At 52.8% G+C, this 15,768-nt stretch overlaps 1 protein-coding gene across 1 annotated transcript in view; it reads right to left on the reverse strand.

Annotated features, from left to right (window-relative positions):
- Nucleotides 1-129: 129 nt before the first annotated feature.
- Nucleotides 130-15,768, reverse strand: part of EFHD2 (EF-hand domain family member D2) — a 20,822-nt gene continuing 5,183 nt past the window's right edge. The window contains exons 2-4 of the mRNA XM_004377227.2: nt 4,348-4,495; nt 3,045-3,179; nt 130-1,814 (exon numbers count right to left, since the gene is read on the reverse strand). Of these exons, the coding sequence (XP_004377284.1) occupies nt 1,683-1,814; nt 3,045-3,179; nt 4,348-4,495 (415 nt within the window). The 3' untranslated portion in view covers nt 130-1,682. The remainder of the gene's footprint in view (nt 1,815-3,044; nt 3,180-4,347; nt 4,496-15,768) is intronic.

Genomic DNA, 15,768 nt, shown 5'->3' on the forward strand with positions numbered 1-15,768 from the left:
CTTTCCCAGCCCCTCCTCTCCCCACGAGCCAACAGGAAACACACACACATAGGAATATAGAATTTTATCTTATTTTAGTTAAAAAAAATAATCGTACCACCGAATGAAGAAGTAGCTTTTTTTGGGGGGGTTGGTGAGAAGGGAAGAAAAAATAAAAAGCAAAATGCCAAAAGAAATCTTTATATTCATCTGTATAAACATATCTGCTAAGGCAAACGCAATCCAGGGCCAGGGCTGCTGCACCAGGGTTAGTACCTCCTAATTTCTGCAGATTCTAAGGCCAAAAAAATAACACCTCTGCAAGCCCAACAGGAGTTTCGCAGACTCTTGAGGCACTGTACTAAAATAAAGAGTTACGGAGTTCAAAAGCAGGGACGCTGTCATGACACACACGGAAAGTTGCATAACTGTGGCCTCAAGGGCCGCTCTTTTGTTTGGACTGGGTGACAGTCACAATTTCACAACACAGCAACAACACATATGCACACACACACACACACACGCACGTGAGCGAGCATATTGGGAGCTGCAGCAGAACGAGCCTGCGGTGCGAGTCTGGCCACGGCCCACCAGGCGATGGGCGCAAGGAGGGCTGGGGTCCCCAGGCTTCCTCACGGTGGGCACAGTGGGACAAGTCCCATCGCCAGTGGCAAGGTGGACATCACTTGAGCGAGGCCCCTCTGCTCCCCACTGCCCGGTGCATGCAAGACAAGTAAAGCACTTTCTGGATGCTTCCTGGAGAACTGAGACAGAGCGCTGGTTGCCTTCCCTATCAAGGGGCCAATTCCTCCTTGCACCCTACTCTCTCGGGAACCCCCTAGCACCCTCAGGCTGTTCTGGGGGGGTACTGGGTGGTGGTGTTTTTGCCTCCTTGGGCCTCCCCTGCCCATGGCCCCATGGCATTGCCTTGGCAGAGGGTGGGCCTGTGAGGTAGATTGGCACAGCTGTCCCCTCTCCCTGCCCTGCTAGGCCCCAAGACCTGGGGTCTCGATGTCAGCACAGGGTGCCAGGGGCCTGGGTCTCTTGGCCAAGGTAGAAATCTCTCTTTCTCCACAATACACACGCAGGCAGAAAGAGCAGGCAGAGCCGGAGGAAAAGCCCCTTGGGTCTCAATCTGCCCAGTGGCCACGATTCTTTCAATCTCCGATGCCCCCCAGGCTTTTCCCCTTCTGAGGTCTGGAAAGAGGCTCTCCAGGGCCCTATGAGCCGGGAATCCTGATGGTTAGGGGCAGGTGGCCTCTACAGGCCCAGAGCCTAGGACTGGAAGGAGGTGACAAGGGAGAGAGATGGGAAAGGGAGGAAGGATGGTGGGGAGGGGAGGCACACGAGCAGGGAGCAAGTGCCCTTGAGCCAGGAGCTGGGCCCAACAGAGCAACACTGGAGAGGCGGCAGGGCATCTGGGGCTTGATATAGATGCTAGAGATGCAGGAACTGCCAGGGAGGACAGGGCCAGGCTGCCGGCTCAGCTGGTGTCACGGCCCAGGAACAGCGGGAGGGAGCAGGTGGAGGCCGGGCCCACGTGGACCCCTCACTTGCTCCATTCACAGACATTAGGTTTTAGTAGTGGTCCCTTCAGAGAGGGTCAAGCAGCAGGCCTGGCCCCTGATCTGCCCACCCCCACCTGCCCTTGCCCTTTGGGCTGGGCGCTGGGCCATGGCCGGGTAGTCAGGCCCAGCTCCTGGCTACTTGAAGGTGGACTGCAGCTCCTTGAAGGCTGCTTTCCGCTGCTTCATCTCCTCGGCCTGCTTCTTCCTCTCCTCCTGCTCTGCCTTGATCTCCTCCTCAAAGCGGCTGGACACGTTGATGGCCTGGACCTGGCATGCAGTGGGGGGAAGCCCAGCGGTCAGGGCTGGAAGGGTCTCCTTGCCTCCATCAGGAAACACATACAGCTCTGTCCTCACCAGCTTGGCCCTAGGCCAGGCACTTCGTTCACCTCTCTGAGCCTCAGCTTCTCCATCTACAACCCAGCACGCAGGAACTCTGACCTCATGGATTTGTCGGGAGGATTAATAACATACATTCAGGGACAGATGCACAGTAGTTGCTCTCGTGAGCTGCCATTGAGTCAGCCCCCGACTCATGGTGACTCCATGTACAATGGAGCAAAATGCTGCCCGATCCTGCACCGTCCCCGTGATTGGTAGCAGATCCGACCATTGTGATGCATAGGGTTTTCATTTGCTGAAACCTGATCAGCATCATAGCAACCTGCAAGCCTCCACTGACAGTTGGGTGGTGGCTGCACATGAGGTGCATTGGCCAGGAATCGAACCCAGGTCTTAAAAATGGTAGTTACTGATATTATTATCCTTATTCTGTTTCCTGTCCCAGGGAGCCCAGCTGCACACCCAGTCCCACCAGTGGATCCTGAAGGCATTCCATCAACACTTGGAAGCCTAGATGGAGGTGAGAGGCAACCTTTGGAAGGAATGTTCTTAGCTTAACATGGCAAGAGGGAGAAGCAAGGAAACGCAGTGCCCTGGGTGGGCAAGATCCAGAAGCCACTAGACCATACTTGCCACCTTCATCTAAGTGTGTGCTGTAAGGGGAGAGCGGGGTCTGGGACTAAGGAGTTTCGGGGAAGCTGGTGTACAGGTGGCCTCTGGGCCTTTAATGCTCCCTCTAGGCCGGAGCTGGTGGGCAGGTCTCAGAGAGGCTCTGGAGAGTGAGAGCTGTACTTCTAGGCCTGCTCTGCTCTCTCGGCTCTCCCTTCTTAAGGCCCAGACCTCTGGAATGGTAGCTCTGTGTGCCCAGGGTAGGATAGCTCAAGATGGTTCCTGCACCCTCTTCAAGAGAACACACCCCTTACCCACCCCTCTGAGCAGAGAGAGAGAGAGGGGGCTGGAAAGGACTGGAATGGGAGGGGACAGAAGCCAGGAGCCACATGGGCCTTGCCAGGGTGTCAGCTCCCACCTGCTGTCTGTGCTAACCCTAGAGCATGTAGGTGAGCCCAGAGCCCCACCGTACCCTGGCCACACTCATGCCCTTCAGTTGGGATCATGGTACTCCCAGCCCCAGGCTCTGTACAGCCTCCTCCTCCTCACCTTGGCTTCGAAGAAGCTCTTGGCCCCCTTGACACCCTCGGTGGAGACGTCAATCTCAGAGAGGCGGGCAAGCACGTGGAGCCCACTGTCCTCCTGCAGCTCCCCTGCTGCCGCCTTGCGGAAAATCAGGAGGAACTATGGCAAAGAGAGGTGCATTTGGGTCAGGAAGAGGGGGAAAGGGGCCAAAGTCCCTGCCACACCCAGGCCCAGCGTCAGGCCTTCCCTGGGCAAAAGGAGCCATTGCTTGCAGGAGAAGAAGCCTGGGTTCTTGCCCCTCCATGCTCTGTGTTCTACACAGGCCCCTGTGTCCCTCCCTCTTGGAGCCTCTGTTTGCCCATCTGTGCCTTCCTAGAATCCTGGGTTTCTGTAGGTGATTCCCGAAGCAAGGTCAGTTCCATCCACTTTCAACTTCCATCGAGAATCTTGACGACATGGCCTCAACTTATCCCTTATCTTTGTCTCCCACTATTCCCCAAACTAGTCCTCTCTAAGAATTCCATTTATGGAGTACAAAAAGTGCTATTACTGTGCCCATTTTGCAGACGAGGAAGGCTCCATGATGGGGACAATCTTGCCCAAAGTCTCGGCACCAGCAAGTAAAGAGGGATTCAAACCCGTGTCCTCCTGACTTCAAATCATTATCCTGTACGGCCCACACCCTCTTCCCCTGCGACTCATCCTCCCCTGAGGGACCCCTGCCACCTTTCTCTCTCCCTGCCTCTTCTATCCTTCCTGCTTCTTCTCCAAGGCCCAGTTCAGCCTCAATTGTTCTAAGATGCTGCCCCTTGGCGTTTAACCCTATGCTGCCTAGGGCCTGGTACCACTGCTATCTCTCTTTGAGCCTCCATTTCCTCTTATGTGAAACAGGCTTGCTCCGAGTTCCTGTCCCAGAGTGAGGAGTAAATGACGTCAGGAGTCTGCAAACACCCAGCACGGTGCCTGGCCCATCTCAGAACTGCAGTACTGTCCCTTTGTCTGTCCCCACCTCTTCTGAATCACAGCATTAGATTACAGCATTTTTACACGTCTCCTCCTCTACATCCCAGGACCTTTGGAACACAGGACCTTTCTCTGTACCCTCAGGGCCCGCACAGGGTTGGGTGTACAGTAGTCATCAATAAACGCTCACTAAATGAAGGAATGGCTGTCCCTCCTTCTCACTTAAGGCATCTCAGTCCCCCTACCCCCACAATGTTTCTGCTCTAGGACGCCCGAGCTCTGATGAATGAGCTGGCTTAGTCTCTCTGGGCCACCAACCCCTGAGGTGTGGCCCCTGATAGGGTGTGGTGGGGCCAGGGCTTACCTCCCGAAAGCTGAGCTTGCCATCAAAGTCCTCATCCACCTCCTTGATCATGTTTTTCAGGCCCAGGTGGGTCTGGGGAGCCTCGAGTTTCTCCATCATGAGCTTTAGCTCCATCAAGTCGATGAAACCATCCCGGCCGGCATCATACCTATGAGTGCAAAGAGAGAGAGGCTAAGGACACCCTGGCACACATCACACCTTGTTATGGATTAAATCATGACCCCTCAAAATATGTGTTGGAATCCCAATCCCTATACCTATGGATATAATCCTGTTTGGAAATGGAGTTTTCTTTGTTATGTTAATTAGATCATACTGAATAGGGTGGGTCCTAAGTCTAATCACTCCTGAGTTATAAAAAGAGATCGGACACAGAGATACACATACGTGGGGTGGGGGGATTAGATGCCATGTGAGGATCATTTACAAGTCAAGAAACTCCAAGGAATCAAGGAACGCCCAGGGCTACCAACAAGGAAGGAATTCACAAAGATAAGACTCTGATTTGGACAGTTAGTCTCCAGAATTGAGAATATAAATTTCTGTTCTTTAAAGCCATCCACTAGTGTTATGACAGCACCAGGTAACTAAGACATACCTGACCAGAGTAGTTATAGCCTGAATGCAAAGAACTAGGGGAGGTGGGGGAGTAGTGCTCAGAGAGCACCTCCCATCAACTGGCAGAGTCCCAATATGTGGCCCAGCTCCTGCTCAGTTACCTCCGATGATGGGGAACTCATCATCTGGCCTGGCAGCCTCCTGCAGGTTGAACAGTGCTAACTTTTGGACAAGCCTGCTGCAAGAGGAAGCTGAAATCAGAGCCCCTCTGTACTGAGTATGACATGAACAAGCAGAGAGAAAGAATTCACAATACCATGGGGTGCAGACTGCGTGGGGGGTGGTTCTGAGTTTAGCATTCACTAACTATCCCCGGGACCAGTTGGCTTGCCAGCATCTCCATGGGCACCCAAGGGACATCTTGTCCCCACCCAGGTGACAGGGTCTTATGGGCTAGGGAAGGATTTCTCAATCTCAGCACTGCTGACATCTGGAGCTGGATAATTCTTTGTTGTGGGGCTGCCCTGCGCATTGTAGGATGTTTAGCAGCATCCCTGGCCTCTACCCACTAGATGCTGGTGGCCCTCCCCAGTCATGATTATCAAAAATGTCTTCAGATATTGCCAAATGGCCCTGGGGGGCAAAATTGTCCCAGTTGAGAACCACTGGGAAAGAGGATGTGACATGGATGTGATAGTTGGTCTCTTTCCATGGAATAAGCAGCTCTCATCACACAGCACCCTCTGTACTGGGGGTCTACTTCATGCTAGGTACTGCGGGGTGGGAGATAAAGCACACAGTAGGTGCTCAGCAAGTACTGAATGAATGATTCATACGTGAATGAGTGAGTGAAGTCTAAGACAGCGTCTCTGCTTTTGATAAGTGAACAGGTAGGCAGAAGTTACCACGTGTCACAGGGCACGGCCAGAGCTTATAGGAGGGAGACCCACTTGTAATTTTCCAGGAGCAGGACGGCATGAACAAAGGCTCATGGTGGCAGGAAAGCTGGGTTCCAGGAACACGCTGTGCAGAGGGCCCGTGGGGCATCGAGGAAGATACTGACCGCTGGGCAGTTCGCCTGACCTTGAACAGTGATTAGGTGTAACAACGCCTCTGGCCCACACCCTTCTTTTCTTTTGCTACCCCCAGCTGTCTGGCAGTCATAGTGACGGGGTTGGGGGGGGCAGGTGGCTTATCAATGTCTCTCCTGATTGCCCTCCTTGGGTCCCTTTGCTGGGGAGGTGCCCACTGCTGCCCAGAGCACACAGCCTATCGGACTAGGGCGCTGTCTATACAGCCCGGCCTGGCCCCGCTTATCAGGCTAACCAAAAGCATGCCCTGCTTCCATCTCCTGGTACAACTGGGCAGGGTGGTCTCAGGTTGGTAAAATGGGCTTTCTATGCCCAAAGAAGTCCTCGTGCTCTCAGGCTGGCAGGGTGACAGTGTTGGTGACTGCAGTGTGACCCAGAGGGGCTGAGTTCCAGAAACCTAGGTCCTGAACACTAGGAGGTCCTTCATGAACACACATCTCATTCCTGTACTGGCCAGCTGGTCCCCTCTCCTCTTCTCTACTTATACACAAGTTTTGCATGACTGTGCACACCTAATAAAACCCAAAAACCAAATCCACTACCATCGAGTTGATTCCAACTCACAGTGACCCCATAGGGCTTCCAACGCTGTAAATTTCTACAGAAGCAGACTGCCGCATCTTTCTCCCGCGGAGCCGCTGGTGGTTTTGAACCACTGACCATTTGGTTAGCAGTCAAGCGCTTTGACCATTGCATCACCAGAACACCTAACAGAGATCACTTACTAAAAGAAAATGAAACCGAACTAGTTGCCGTTGAGTCAACTCTGACTCACAGTGACCCTTTGTGCTTCAGAACAGAACTGCACATAGGATTTTCAATGATCGTAACCTTTTGGAAGATTGCCAGGCCTTTCTTCCAAAGCACCTCTGGGTGGATTCCAACCGCCAACCTTTTGATTAATGGCCGAGCTCTCAACTGTTTGCTCCATCCAGGGACTCTGATCACTTACTAAAACCTGTCTTTATGCTGGGAACTTTACATTATTTTACTTATTCCTCATGACAGGCTTATTTTACAGTGGTGGCTCAGAGAAGTTAACTGATCTGCCCAAGGTCACACAGCAGTGGCTGGGCTTCCACCCCAGGTCTGTTGGGCTCATAAGACACACATCTGCTTTGTGCACAGTCTCCCCACCCCCATCTCCTCACGTGTGTCCTGGGGCTGCCAGGAGAACACAGCCATCTGCCTGGAGCCCTTAGGGGAGCATTTGTATGAGGGGTATAAATAGTTCACGAACAAGTGAGTCAGTGGTTGGAAGTGATGCAGCACAGAAAAGAAGGGTCTCTGGTGATGCCTGCAGGGAATAAAGGGTGCTGAGGCCTTCTTCCCCACTGAAGGGTGAGAGGGTGGGAGTGCGAACAGACAGGCCCGAGGTCCATGTGGGCAGTGGCCCTGAATGGGGGAGCAGGTGTGAAAGGATGTGGGTTGTGGGACTCAGGAGGCCCACGCTCCCATGGTCCAGCCTCCATTACGAGTGGCTGGGCCTTGTGGGGGGCACGGTGGAGACTTCTCCTTCTACCTCAGGGCAGGGGCTGGGCAGCTGCTATGTGACCTTCAACAACAGGTTCTTGAGCAGCCCAGTGAGGAGCAGTCTGGTGGAGTCGGTCTTTCCCAAGGCGAGCCACCCTGACCCCCACCTCAGCGCCCCTCAGGAGACCAAACCCCATGACTTTTGCAATTTGGGCTCCACCTCGGGTCAGGGACCAAAGGTAAGTGCTCTGCCTGGGTCCAATACAGACGCCGCCGCTCTATAATGCGGTGGCCCTCAAGCCTGGTAAGTTTTCCCCCGAGGGGACATTCGACAATGTCTGGACACGTTTGGTTGTCATGACTGGGGTGGGGGGGTGTTACTAGCATCTAGTGGGTAGAGGCCAAGGATGTTGCTAAACATCCTATAACGCACAGGACAGCCCCCACATCAAAGAACTATCTGGCTCCAAATGTCAATAGTGCTGAGGTTGAGAACCCCCGGTGCAATGACGCCCCACTCACAGGGTCACTGTGAGGACCGACTGAACTGCTGAGCATGAAGCCTGGCACCAGGCTAGCTCAACAGATAGCAGCTATCACATTATGTTGTTGTTGCGAACTACTGCTGTTGAGTTAGTCCCCGACTCATGGCCACCCCACGCACAACAGAATGAAGCACTGGCCAGTCCTGAGCCATCCTCACGATCAGTTGCGGAATGGACCGTTGCGATCTGTAGAGTTTTCACTGGTTCATTTTCAGAAGAGACTGCCAGGCCTTTCTTCCTACTCTTAGTCTGGAAGCACCACTGAAACGTGTTCAGCATCATAGCAACACACAAGCCTCTACTAACAGACAGGTGGTGGCTGTGCATGAGCTGCGCTGGCCGGGAATCAAACCTGGGTCTACAACATGGAAGGCGAGAATTCTACAATGAAACCCACTGCCCCCACCACCATTTTAATGAGATTTAATTACATTTATTAAGCCCCTACTATGTGCCAGGCACATTCTGCACTCATGGATGCTGGGAGGTCAGTATTATTTCCCCACGTGACTGATTAGCGAACAAGGGCTGCAGAGATGAGGGCACATCCCCAATCACCAGGGACAGAGACCTCCTCTCCACGATGCCCACGCCTGCTCTCTTGGCTGTCCCGCTTGCCTCTCTGAGTTCCCACTTTATTTAATGCTCAAGCCAACATTGGTTTCTCTGGAAGACAGCGGTGGCTCAGTTTCAGAGGAAGTGCAGATTAAGTGTCCATACTTGGATGGAAACTTGGGCTACGGATCCCTTGGTCTCTGGCAGCTCCCAGGCTTGGCTGGATCAAAGCTCAAACCGCAGCTTGAATGGCAGCCTGCATCAATTACTGGGGCCGGGCTCCATCTCAGGCAGGCTCAGCTCCCAGGGGGGCAATGCAGGGCTTGGCGGCAGTGCCAGCCAATCAATCACCTGAGGGGAGGTGACAGAGGGCAGGGAGAGGCCAGGTGCTGGGGCAGGAGGTGGGGGCCTCCCAGAAGAGGTGACACCGGGAGGTGCTGTTCCCAGGAGACCCTCCAGGAGCAGACAGCAGCCATTTGCCTTGGACTCTGACACAGGCTCTGGGTTATTGGCCCGAGGCCAAGGGTCTTCCAGGTTTTGGGGTTAACCTGAAAGAAGATGGCCTGGAAGGTTTGTGCTCACATCAACTCCACTGAGACCGACCTGCATCCAAACCCCAGCCCTGCCACCTCTGGGTGATCCTGGCCAAGTCACTTGACACCCCAAATCCCACTTCGCCCATCTATGTCATAGAGATCAAAGGACCAATCTCACAGGACAACAGCAAGGACTGGAAGAGATGATCCAAGTAGAGTCTTAACACAGACCCTGGCCCACAGTGAGCACTTAATATGCCTTACTATTATAATACTAAGCAGCCATGGTGGCACAACAGTTAAGTGCTCGGCTGCCAACTAAAAGATTGGTAATGCGAACCCACCCAGCATCTCCGTGGGAGAAAAACCTGGTATTCTGCTCCTGTAAAGATTACAGCCTAGAAAATCCTATGCGGGCAGTTCTACTCTGTTACATGGGGTCTTTGTGAGTTGAAATTGACTTGACAGCACCTAACGACAACATTATAATACTACTACTACTAACCAGTTGTTATTATTGTTAGTATCTACCCTCAGGATTGTTAAGGATTAAATGAGATTACAGATAAAATGCCTAGCACATAATTGTTGTTGTTAGTTGCAATCAGTCAGCTCTGACTCACAGCAACCTTACATATAACAGAACAAAAGGTTGTCTGGTCCATAGTAGGTGCTTAAAGGCCCTGGGGGCACAGTGGTTAAGAGCTACGGTGTGCTATGGCTGCTAACGAAAAGGCTGGCAGTTCAAATCCACCAGCTGTTCCTTGGAAACCCTGTGGAGCAGTTCTACCCTGTCCTACAGGATTGCTATGAGTTGGAATCAACTCGATGGCAACTTTTTTTTTTAATATATATATACACACATATAAAAACAAACCTAGTTGCCATCAAGTCGACTCTGACTCATGGCAACCCCATGTGTGTCAAAACCAAGGGCTGATTTTTTGGAAGTAGATTGCCAGGTCTTTCTTCTGAGGTGCCTCTGGGTAGACTCGAACCTCCAACCTTTCAGTCAGCGATGGAGCACGCCAACCATACGCACCACCCAGGGACTCCATTATAATGACCGTGGCTATTGCATGCCAGATACTATGTTAAGTACTTTGTACATGGAATACAAAAATGATGATAATAAGAATAACAATGATAAGAACACAATAGGCTTCTTCCAAGGGCACAAGTCCTGCATGGTTGGGAGGGATGTCTGTTGCAGACATGCTTGGGGACAGGAGTTGGACAAGATGACCAGAAGGTCCCTCCAGCACTCCCCTCCTCTGAAGGTCCCACTGCTTCCCCCTCAGTAGATCTGATTCAAAGACCCAGACACTTGGGGAGGTGTTGTGACAGTGGTGGCTGGATAGAGCTTTTGCTCTCCTGTCCTGCAGAGAGAGAGAGGAGCCTTAGCCCTGAGTTACTTTCCTGTCCCTTCTGCCTCCTCCTCTGACAGCGAGAGAGTGACAAAGCAGGGGATGGGGGGGGGGGATGGTCGCTGTGTCCCCAGCAGGTGGACAATTGGCAACACAGGAGAGAATGTTGTTGTAAGATGGCTGGCAACAGGCATGTCCTAGGTCCAGGAGATCCTGTCCTCCATCCAGCATCTCCCTCCCATCACTGAGCTGGAACAGAGGCTGCAGGTGGCTCAGAGGATCCAGGACAAGCAAGTTCAGCATGTGGGATCTATCCAGAGAGCTTGGTCCACCCACTTCACATTATGTGGAGAAGTTGGGGCCCAGAGAGGGCAGGGACCAGGTCAGGGTCACATATCTGGTGGTCAGCAGAATCTCAGCAGCTAGAAGGTATCCTCCCCTGCCTGTCTCCCTCCCTCTTCTTCCTGGTCCCACGAAGGGTCCTGAGTTCTCAAGTTTGCAAGGTAGATGGGGGAGGCTGGGCTGAGAGCCCAGTTTGGGGCCTGCTCGGGAAGGCCAATGCTGTCCAGCCCAAACAGCCACAAAGCTCACGCCCGGGAGCTCAAGCACGTTTTTTGGCACCAGAGGGAGGCTGCTGCGCCTGGCACCCTGCCCACATTCCTGCCGCCTCCCGCTGAATAGTTCTTACCAGGGAGGGCTCAGCTGCTGCCCCAGATGCTGGTGACAAAGCCCCCTCCCACCCCACTTGAAAATGGGGCAGCCAGCTGCCAACCAGGCAGAGACTGTCCTTTTGGGCTGAGCATGGCCCCACCCAGCTGGCTTCTTATAACTGGGGGTCACGGAAGTGGGCAGTGGCTGGTCCTACAGCATATAGCATCTCTGCTTTGGCCTTGCACCCGGGACTCATCCCCATTTCAGAACAAAGTTATTTATTATTAGTGGTCACTCTTTGCTGAGCACTTACTATGTGCCAGGCACTGTGCCAAGTGTTTTACATCAGGTCTTCACAAGAACTCCATGAAGCAGGCATAAACGTCTCTATTAAATAGGTGAGGAGACAGGCTCAGAGAGGAAGTGACTTGACCAAAGTCAGAGTTGACAAGGACACAGCTGGGAACTAAACCCAGGCCTGATCAAAAACATGATTTTAACTACTAAGCTGTCCCAATGCCTACAGACCCTGTGTTAGAGACCCTCAGGGGTTATGTCATTTAGCCCTTCGGGTCAAATTCCTTATAGGGTTTCCCTGCTTGTTGTCTTGAATATCTCTGGGGATGGGAAGTTTACTGCCTAAAGAAGGTCATTTTGGCTTTGCAAGTGTCTGTTAGAAAGCTGCTCCTTGTGTGTGACCCCTCCCCCCAAGCTGTGCTGTATGGTCTGATAGAGAATGAGGCAGAGCTATCATGCTACTGTAGAGGGGGAAGGTGGGGAGCACAGGGGAACTCAATTCTGTCCTTCCTGACCTCCACCCCAGGCCTTTGCTGATGGCCCTTCTGGGCATGGGGTCATTAAGAGGATAGTCATCTGGAGAGGGTGTTGCTCATGAGCTCAGGAGACCCCACCAAGCCCACCTGGCTTTGGTATCAGTGGTCACATATACATGGTTCTCCCTGACCCGGTCTTGGGGAGGCTCCAGCGGCTTCTAGACATCTACTCTCTGTACTGCAAAACGGTAAGGCAGGTCCCCTGGGGCAGGAAAGCTCTGGCTTTCCCAGCCAGCCTGGCCCTGCGCGCTTCTCCATGGAGGGAAAGTGCAGGTGGGCGTCTACATGCTTGCAGTGTCTGCGCGGTGGTACCCATCCTGTTCCTGCCTGCCCACTCCCTGCCTGCCTGACTCATGAGGGGAAACCCAGCCACTCACCACTTCCTCTGGTCCTATCTGTGGAATCTGACACTTGATCTGCTGCCCTGAGTCAGTGGGGGAGTATGTGTGTGTGAGCCCCTAGGCTGATGGCAATTCACAGGGGGCTGTCAGGGTTCAGGAGTCCCTGGGTGGTACAAATGGTTAATGAGCTTGGCTGCTAACCTAAAGGTTGGAGGTTCCGGTCCACCCAGAGGCACCTTGGAAGTTGGAGTCGACTTGATGGCAACTGGTATGTATAGATATAGTCAAAGTTCCATGGTATCCTAACTGGGGTCAACAACAGCCTCCCCCAACCCTGAGCACAGACTGGGAGGGGCATCCCCCCCGCCACTTGCAGCCTCAACAGCCAGTTTCCAGCCAGCAGCTTTCCCTGCACTGCCTTCTCCCCAGTCAACTCTTCAGAGTAACTATTATGATAGTGAGTCTAAAGAACATTTACTCAATGCCCAGTATAACCAAGTGTTTTACTGGGATTATTTAATTTTCACTCCATTTTGTTAATCCCTTATGGCTCAGACAGAATAAGTAACCTGCCCCAGGTCACCCTTAAGGAAGTGGCAGGGAGCTGGCTGCAAGGTAGCCTAGTGCTTCTTAAACTTTAATGTGCACAAGAATCACCTGGCAAATCTTGTTAAAATGCAGATTCTGATTCAATTGGTCTGGGGTGGGGCCTGAGCATCTGTATTTCCAAGAAGCTCCAGGGTGATGCGGATGCCGCTAGTCCTGGGCCCACTCTGAGTTAACAAGGGAATGGGAGACGTGGAGTCAGACAGATCCAGGTCCAAATTCTATCTCTGTGTGACTACCTGTGTGACTTTGGATAAGTCACATAAACCTTTCCGAGACTGTTTTCTTATCTGTAAAATGGGTGATGATAATCTCACAGGATGTTAAGAAACGGTTAGACAGGAGGCATAGTGCCTAGAACAGGGGGGGTCTGCTGGCCAACAGTGGTCCTCGAAATTAAACAAGGGGCTGAGTGCTGGGAGAGCTGAGACAGGAATACCTGGCCTGGCTCTGATTAGCCATCCTTGTCTGATGTTCTTGAAAAGCGGAAGTCAGCCAAGGAGAAGGCTGCTCAGCAGACAGAGGGAATTCAGCTGGTGGAGGGTATAGGTACTGTCCCTGCTGAGGTTGCAAAGAGACTCTTCCTCCTCTGGCCAGCCTGGCCGTGCAGAAGGGGCTTCCTGCCTCCCTGGAGGTGGCAGGGCCTGGCCTCCAGTGCCTGGGTGCTCACAGCTGAAGCCTGGCCCAGGGCCTGCACACAGAGAGCAGGTGGGAAGGGGCAAGTCAAAGGGGAACCAGAAATCTCCAGGGGGCAGGGAGCAAGAAGGTGACTCAGATGCAGAGGGGAAGTGGGAGGGAGCAGAGAGGGGGGCTGAAGCTGGGAAACCCTCCCTCCCCAGGCCTTCTGACCCGAGGAAAGAGGATGTAGGGCATTTCCCCAGAAAGCCAGGCCCTTGGCTGCTGTAGATAGGACCCAACCTCCCCACCTCTCACACAGGGTCTCCTGAGGCTCTGCGAGCTGCCAGACCATGAAACAGCCCTCCACAGCCTCTGGGATCTCCTGGAGGCAGACCTGGTTTGAATCCTGCCTCTGCCACTGATTATAACCTTAGGCAAGTGACTCAACCTCCTGGAGCCTTGATTTCCTCATCTGTCAAATGGAGATAGTGATAGTACCCGTCTCACTGCCCTGGTGTGAGGATTCACTTCAATTCCTTGAGTAATAAACTTTAGACTCCTTTGGGGGCAGCTCTACCAGCTGGACCCGGTACCCCATTTAACAAGCAGGGGGTGTGGAGGCAGGGGGCTGGCCGCAGGGAGCACGTTGTTATAGCATCCCTGTGACAGCTTTCAGCTCTCATGGTACCAATTAAGAAAAAACAAAACACAAAAAAACCCGTCGCTGTCAATTCTGACTCATAGTGACCCTATAGGACAGAGCAGAACTGCCCCACAGGGTTTCCAAGAAGTGGCTTCTGGATTCAAACTGCCGACCTTCTGGTTAGCGGCCGAGCTCTTAACCATTGTGCCACCAGGCCTCCTAAATAAAGAAAGGAATCTTCTATTTCCAGCCCTGTGGGCTCATCCTCTCTACCCACCAACGTTCTCTATGAGACTTCAAGCCTCTTAAGGGCAGGAACCTTATTCTTCACAGAATTCTCTGGAACTTGCACAGAGCAGAAACTTAATACAACGTCTGTGGATGAATGAGCAAACTTACGTTTCTCAAACACGTCATCTATCACGTGTACAGCCTATGAGGGACTCTTGACAAAGGCTCAGAACTTTTTCCACTTAATCCTGGGATCTTTACCAGGTAGGTTCTTTAGCCCCAGGGGAAACAGAGGCTCAGAGGAGCTGAGCGCCCTGCCCGGGGGCACTGCTCGCTTGGTAGTGGGAGCCCCAGTTCCTATCACTCCAGAGCTGCTTTTGCCCTTGTTTCACCACCTGCCCTCCATGTAATTAAGTGATAATGGATTCATTTCCTGGTTTGTGTTATTTATCAAAGCCAAATGCAGCTGTCCATCAGAGCTTCTGTTCAGCAGGAGGAAAGCAGGGTTCTCACGTTGTGTCCTCAACACTCTTGTCACTTACATCCATGGGGGGGTAAGTCAAGGCAGCCAGTGGTTGTAGAGTTACCTCCATGCCAGCCCCGACTACCACCACCAGGGCCCGAGTAAGGGCCCAGCAGATGGTGTATAAAGGGGTCTTGAGCTGGGAATGATGGCGACATTATTTATAAGCACTTACTATGTGCCGGGCACTGAGTTAAGCAGTTTACAACAACCCTGTGAAGTGAGTCCTGTGATTATCCCTGTTCTATGGGCGAGGCCTGAGGCTCAGGAAGGTTTAAGTGACTTGCTCAAGGACCCATGGCCGGGATTCAAACTCAGGGCTGCAGACTCCAAAGGTCCTGCTCTTGACCACTGCACCAGACTGTCTTACAGGAAGGGCTCCCCGGGGAGAGGTGCAGAGAATGGCAGGGGTCTGAAGAGACACCTGGGAGCCGAGCAGGTGGAGAGCAGGGGAGGGCAGGAGGCCTCAGGGGCTTGTGTAGGGAAGAACTGTCCAGAAGGAAAGGGCAGCCTGCCTCACTGACGCAAGAGGTCATGAGACGAAGTGGCTGGGGATGAGGATGGTGACAGGACGGGCAAGGCTGGGCAAGTGGACTGAATTATGTCCCCCAAAAAATGTGTGTATCAATTTGGCTAGGCCATGATTCCTGGTACTGTGTGATTTTCCTGTATGTTGTAAACTTGTCTCTATGATGTTAATGAGGGAGGATGGGTGGCAGTGGTGTTATAAGGCAGGACTGGACCTACAAGACTGGATTGTGTCCTGAGGCAATCTCTTGAGATATAAAAGACAGAAGCGAGCAGAGAGACAGGGGGACCTCATACCATCAAGAAAGCAGTGCCGGGAGCA

This window comes from Trichechus manatus, unplaced genomic scaffold (genome assembly GCF_000243295.1).
Source record: "Trichechus manatus latirostris isolate Lorelei unplaced genomic scaffold, TriManLat1.0 scaffold00048, whole genome shotgun sequence".
In the NCBI taxonomy this organism is placed as follows: Eukaryota; Metazoa; Chordata; class Mammalia; order Sirenia; family Trichechidae; genus Trichechus; species Trichechus manatus.